At 35.7% G+C, this 6,509-nt stretch overlaps 1 protein-coding gene across 1 annotated transcript; it reads right to left on the minus strand.

Moving 5' to 3' along the window:
* Positions 1 to 320: 320 nt before the first annotated feature.
* LOC109211163 (omega-amidase, chloroplastic-like) lies at positions 321 to 6,271 on the minus strand. The gene is made up of 10 exons (XM_019374666.1): positions 5,960 to 6,271; positions 5,428 to 5,544; positions 4,622 to 4,846; positions 4,329 to 4,422; positions 3,814 to 3,888; positions 3,260 to 3,338; positions 2,147 to 2,162; positions 1,469 to 1,549; positions 1,083 to 1,165; positions 321 to 794 (listed from the first exon to the last, which is right to left on the minus strand). Exons 1-10 carry the CDS (start codon positions 6,200 to 6,202, stop codon positions 707 to 709), a joined length of 1,101 nt encoding a protein of 366 aa, XP_019230211.1. The 5' UTR covers positions 6,203 to 6,271; the 3' UTR covers positions 321 to 706.
* Positions 6,272 to 6,509: the final 238 nt, after the last annotated feature.

Consider the following 6,509-nt stretch of genomic DNA (forward strand, 5'->3'; position numbering starts at 1 on the left):
AGACTCTCAAGTTTCAAAACTCTAGCAGATCCATTGATCATGCAGTTGATTAAAATTCTACGTAAACCAAATACTAGAAAAGAACAAAAAAAGACTAAAACATGGTATCTAAGTGGGAGGGTAGAGGGGCCGGCCAATGCTCACGCAAGTTGCAAACAATTGCACCAACTAGCAGAGACGGATGTAGTATTCTACCAACGGGTTTAACTGAACCCATAAATTTTGATACAGAGAGTAAAAATCTGTATGTAAATATTCATTAAAATTGCAAAAATAGTAGATATGAACCCATAACTTTAAAAATATAATGAGTTCAATGCTAAAAACCTTAAAAGTTGAACCCATAGAGTTTAAATTCTGGATCCGCCTCTGTCAACTAGGGCTGGACCAGCTAACGCACGGGGGATTTCTTGATTATACAACAACAAAAAGAACCAGAAAAAAAAAATCAAAAACAAAATGGGCATTTATTGCACTTATTGCAGTTTCACCCACATCACATTTGAGTGTATCATTCCAGGCAAAATCTAAGGGGTAGTGATTTAGAGGCCAGAAATGACTTCAGAAGAGAAATAAGCCATATAATTGAGCAGAGATCATTGTAAGCATCACTATGCAACCATGCCATTGTAGCCACTCAATGGATCACTCTTTTGTTCATGATCAATTCTAGATTATTTCATCCCCGTGCAGTATGGAGTGCACCTCAGTTGGCCCCTGCGGAGTTCAATCTGTCAACATCAACTAATTGGTACAAATCCCCTCGCCTTTGTTTTTGAAATGGAAGGTATGTTCTGCACATCAAAAAAGGGCCAGAAAAGGAGTTTGAGTAAATGAATGGGCCAGAAGAAGATAATCATGACTTCTAGATAAGCTCTAAGCATGAACATAAAATGGCAAAGTGGACATATTGACGCCTCCATCCAACAAAAGGGACGGACGATTAACCATTAAAAGATCATTTAGGATGACTAACATTGACATAAAAATGCAGGGAAGCAACAGATGGAAATAACTGAACAAATAAAGTGTGAATACATATTTGATCTAAAACTGATCTGGGAGGTACGGGAGAGACTCACCTTCTCTGCTCAATTACTGAATAATCAATCTCTGCTATTAGTGTAGTCTCCTCATGTTCTGTTGTCACAAGCACTTCTCCAAACTGCCAGGTTTAGTTTCTTAGTATGCTTTTCATTTTCTTGTTTTTTTTTTTTTTGGGGAAGTAGGGGGGAAGGGGGGGGGGGGGGGGAATTGGATGCATGGGTTAATCAGCATAAGATATTTAGTTACAGTTGAAGCCACGTTTACAAAACATGTGTTTCTTATATAAAATTCTTTTTTCACCATTCATCTGCTCGTTAGTAAAAGCTTTTTTAAAACTTTTCCGTTTCTTCTTGAAAAGTCACATGAGGAAAATGTTAACTAAGATCTTTGAAACAAGGCACGTCAGACATCAAATACTCACCGGTCCAACAAGAGTGGAGTGTCCCCAAGCTACATAACTAGAACCACTATCTCTGGCGGGTGAACAAGTTGCTACATACAGCTGAGATAAATATGTACAGAAGAAATAAGACCAGATCTTTGGAATAATAAACACAATCAGCTAACAATGAGATTCAGAAGAAAATAGTGCTCAACTCAGAAGTTTAACTTCTGTAGGGACAGACAAAAGTTCTACATTTGAATTGATGCTTATAAGCAGCAGAGTAATACTAAAACATGATTTGATCCTACTGTTAAGTAGAAACTTAAAATTCCTACTCAACTATAAATGATAAGAAAGAGGAAAAAGATAAAGCATTTTCACATCAAAGAAGCACCCCGCTTCTCACAGGGAAATTATAGTGTCTTCTGTTTTGGAAATTTAAGCATACTGAAATCATCCATGAAATCCATAATGGATTACATGGCCAAGAATTTACATGTTTCCCGACACAGAGACAAAGAAACAGAAGAATCTTTAACATCACATAAAGCAGTGCATTTGTTTTGGTATTGAACTCTTGAAATCTTCCAATCACAGCAGCGCATACATAAACTTCAAAGAGGTTCAAGAAACTTTGCAACTAAAACTTTCTAAGACCAATCCCGCAAAAGTAATAAGATTAAGATGTGGAGCATATTGGTATCAGCAGTATACCTGGCAATCCGCAGCCCTGCAGGTCAAGCAACATAGATGTTACTAGTTATTCTCTTTGTGCATGTAAAGTCGAATTATTCTACAGACTTCATCAAAACTTGACTACATATGTAAATGAACGAAAAGGAGTGTCTCTAAAATTTAATGCATCAAGAAGGAACCAAAGCATTTAACGGATATAGTCCCTCCATATAATTCAACGAATTTATTGTGCTCTCAAAGAGTTGACTAGTTTCCAAACTGAAACCTACAAGGACTAGTTAGCATTTTAAAGATAAACCTTAAGGAGTGACAGAAACAACCGATCAAAAAAGTTACAGAAACAAAAAAAAAGAATTGGAAGAGAAAATAAAACGATACTAACAAATCCCAACATAAAATCATATGGAGTTAAAAACAAAAAAAAAACATCCATCAATTTCCACAACTTAGCAATAATAACTTAGCCTAATGCAAGACGGTTAAACCAAAAAATGAAAAAGAAAAACTTAGCCTAATGCAAGAATAACAATAGCATTTGCTATAATGTTTCCAAGATAAAAATCAATAGAGTTGAGCACATGGTCAACAATAATTATCAGTAACAATTTGTTGAACGTCTCAAAGTACACTCTTTACTCACAAGATGCCCTTGTTTACTCCACTATTGGGGGTAATCAAGAAAAGGTTTTATAGGTTGTGATTTGTTTTCAATATCTCTGCACTAAGACATTTAACAAACAAACTATACAGCATGTGAAATGATAACTATCCATTCTGATTTCATTTGTAAAGAATATCAGCTGGTATATGCACATTTAGTTGCTAAAACAGAATGCCAGAAACTAAGATGAAACTCAACATTTCACAGCTCCTTTTTACAATTCAAAAAGATTTCAACATCAAAAGAGAAGATCACAAAGATAGCCCCAATAATATTTTGTAACAAATGATATAAAGGATCCAAAGATAGCCCCCAATGATTCTTTGTAACAAATGATATTAAGGAACCACAGCATCCCTAGTAACACGCTAGCACAGCTTCTAAGGAATCAGCCTTTCTTACACGATAGGCTAACTGTTAGTTACATATGTACTGATCAGAAAAATATGTAGTTCTAAGTTCGTCACTACCTTGCCCGTTGCAACAACTCCCAATGCAGTGGACCAGTGGTCATGTTAAAAGCGCCAGGATAACAGAGCAGATGAGCACCTAACATATAGGAAAAAACAGTACTTGATAAAAATTGAGCTCATAGTGGCACGGTAAAACAGACATAGTAGCCCATTTGCTTCCATTTCCAAAATCTAGATGAGGCAGGAATGCAATTCCTATGTCACAACTAAATTATGGTCTGGGTAATGGCCATTTTATGATGTAGAAAATATGATGAACCACATATTCTGCAGTGTATTTCAACTGTCTTTAACTTGTCAATGCTTCCATTCCGATCACAAAAAAGTACAATCTTCCAATGTCTCAGAAGTGAAGAACTTCTTTTGATCAGAGATCAGAAGTAAAGAACATAACTTGGAGGTCTACAAAGTTCAGTAGAATAAGAGAAGACAGATATGGTAGGTCTTCTGGATGAACATTACATAACAAAGCAGAATAACTTCCTTGCATAGGGAGACGATGGAAAGTTAAATAATGCTAGTACACAAATTGAGAAGTAGATAACTAATACCTCTTGCAGCATAGATAGCTGCCAGTTCTTGAAAGCGAATGTCATAGCATATACCAATACCAATACGTCCAACCTCTGCGTATGAAATTAACTAGTTACTTCTGGTAGCTCTACTGAATGTAGCAAATACTTTGGCATAAAACCACAGAAATATTAAACACATTTACATCAACTAAATTCAGAAAAAGAGAAAAACGTTGGCTATATGATGTGCATCATTCCTAGTGAAGAGCTGCAGCTAACAAGATATCTTCAAAAAGCAGACACCAGTACAAAAGAATAAAACAGCAGGTGCTGATTAGTACTATGACACTCACCATCAGACTTAGAAAAAGTTGCAAGTTTCCTCCTACGTCAGAATACCTCATGAACTTTTTATTTGAACTAGTCAAACAAGGGCATAACCAACCGATCAAAAAAGGGCATATCCAACTTGTAAGCGCCAAATTTTATACCAAACTGAATAGGTGAACAATGTACTCCTATAACTTAATTTGGTAGAAAGCTTGTCTAACCTGTGTCGACAATAGTAGGTCTCGCTCCAGCTGTAAGAGTCTTTGATTCTTTGAAAGTCATCTTTCCTGGAATGTCAATGTCAAAGAGATGTATCTGCAAAAACATTGCTTTCTGATTGAATTAGTTAAACCACTAAGGGAGGCTCAAGAATTCTAAACAAGCAATTAAATAAATTTATGAGAAGTAGATATGATGAACACATTTGGATGGCAAACGCTTGTGTCATAATCATTTTCCTTTTTTGTGTGTTTTTCTTATAAATCTTTCCAAATGAGAGAGCAAATGTTCAGACCTTCCTATGCTTAGCCATAAGCTTTCCATCTGTGCCGAAGACACAACAAGTGTTATATAATTTATCACCGATGCGCTCAGGTAAAGAGCCACCAATAATTGTAATCTTTAGACTCCGAGAAACTTCAGATAACATCCTTGTTGAAGGAGACGCATCTCCACCAGCATCGATGTCCTCGGCATATACTGGAAAACTGTCATTGGAATATGGACTATTCCATATTTCCTGTCATAGTAGGAAGTGATTCTGTTTATTTAATACTTACTTTGAAACAGGAGGAGAAGCGTAAAAAGAGATACTAATGGAGCAAACCGTTGAATGTAAACAGTAGTAAGACAGCATAGGGCATTAAGCATCATGAGTTGAACAATGTCAAAGAAAGATCTTAGAACTCTCTCACTGCAATCAAATACAAAGAAATGCCGGACAGAAAATAAAGGCTATTTTCATGATCATAATTGAGGAAAGCAAATTAAGTAAGAACAAGGAAATAGTTATGTGAAACATTTTGAAAACGGGAACAGATTCTATTTCTTATGTTTTCAGATTTTTCGTAACACTTAATATCATAATTTAGTTCAGAAATGAACTTAAGGTCCACTATTCGTGGAATTCTGATATCAAAAAGCCTCCAATAAACCATGTGAGTCATAGTGATGAATCTTGCCGGTAATAACAGATTAAAATGCAGATACCCTACTGGCAACAGAATCTGTCTCTGCACGACTCCGCCTTACTTGAGTCTAGAGAGACGACAACATTGAGCTGGTTCAGAGACCATTTCTAGAAAATAAAAGGAAACTTACAGGGAGAAGAATAAGCTGAGCACCCTTGCCCGCAGCATCTTCTATTGCCTGCTTAGCATGAGCGATGTTTCTCTCCTTATCGCTAGTTACAGATAATTGGCAAAGAGCAATCTTGAACTGATGCACAAAAGCAAATTATGACATCATAATGCAGCTCTAACCCGCAAATTATTGCTCAAGTTGAAATGGCAGTCCATAAACAAGAAAAAAGTTCCAACTTTTAAATATTTTATGAGATTTTAAAATATCTCCCCATTTGACTGTAAAGATTAGTAGTAAAAAAAATTCACAAATGTAATTTATAACCATGAAAAATATTAAATCAGTATGATCATTTTGTATTACTGAACCTATTCAAACACATAAGGTAACACCTCTGAAGACGATAAAATTGGACTAAATTTGGTAGCCTAATAAGTAACTGTTCAAAAAAGCCCGCATTTTGCAACTTGAAGTCCGCATAAAAGAATTAAAGAAAAAATTGAATAGATAAATATATGCAAATTGATAATAAAAAGTGAGTAACAGTTGCCTTGGTGACAGGAGGAGTAGGCAAGGGAAGTGCGGCAGGAACCCTAGCTTCCTCAGCCTTGAACGAAGCTTCCATTGTTGCTGAAACAATGGAACGCGAAAACTTCGAGAAGTTTCTCTTATTGACGAAATTGCTGTGATGAATAAACGAAAATGCAGAATCTGAGCGAAATTTGAAAGAGAGAGAGGAATTGGTAAATGGAAGAACGTTACGGTAGCAAGTCGAGATTCCACTGGCTTTCATTTGCAGAGCTCTGTTTTTGTGCTAACACCTGGGTTTACTTGTACGATTCGCGAGGAAGTCCAGTTTTATTTTATTAGCCCCTTTTCTTTGGGAAAATGTCAATAAGATCCCTTAATTTTTCGAAAATAATATTAGTTTTATTTTATTCAGCCCTTTTTCTTTGGGAAGATGGCAATATGATCCCTTAATTTTTCGAAAATAATATTTGGATATAGTGGCTCAAATTTGGGATCTTTAAACTAAAAGTTAGTCATATTCACTATTTATTTTTTTCTAGTCATATACATAGGTTATACATAATTATACT

Source organism: Nicotiana attenuata, unplaced genomic scaffold (assembly GCF_001879085.1).
Source record: "Nicotiana attenuata strain UT unplaced genomic scaffold, NIATTr2, whole genome shotgun sequence".
Taxonomy (NCBI): domain Eukaryota; kingdom Viridiplantae; phylum Streptophyta; class Magnoliopsida; order Solanales; family Solanaceae; genus Nicotiana; species Nicotiana attenuata.

Excerpts from the sequence above, each read along its gene's own strand:
- LOC109211163 (XM_019374666.1), bottom strand. The coding sequence starts at position 6,202 with ATGAAAGCCAGTGGAATCTCGACTTGCTACCGTAACGTTCTTCCATTT. Across the intron at positions 5,545-5,959 it reads CTACTCCTCCTGTCACCAAG|TTCAAGATTGCTCTTTGCCA; the intron begins GCAACTGTTACT and ends TTTGTGCATCAG. Across the intron at positions 3,339-3,813 it reads AGCTATCTATGCTGCAAGAG|GTGCTCATCTGCTCTGTTAT; the intron begins GTATTAGTTATC and ends CCTATATGTTAG.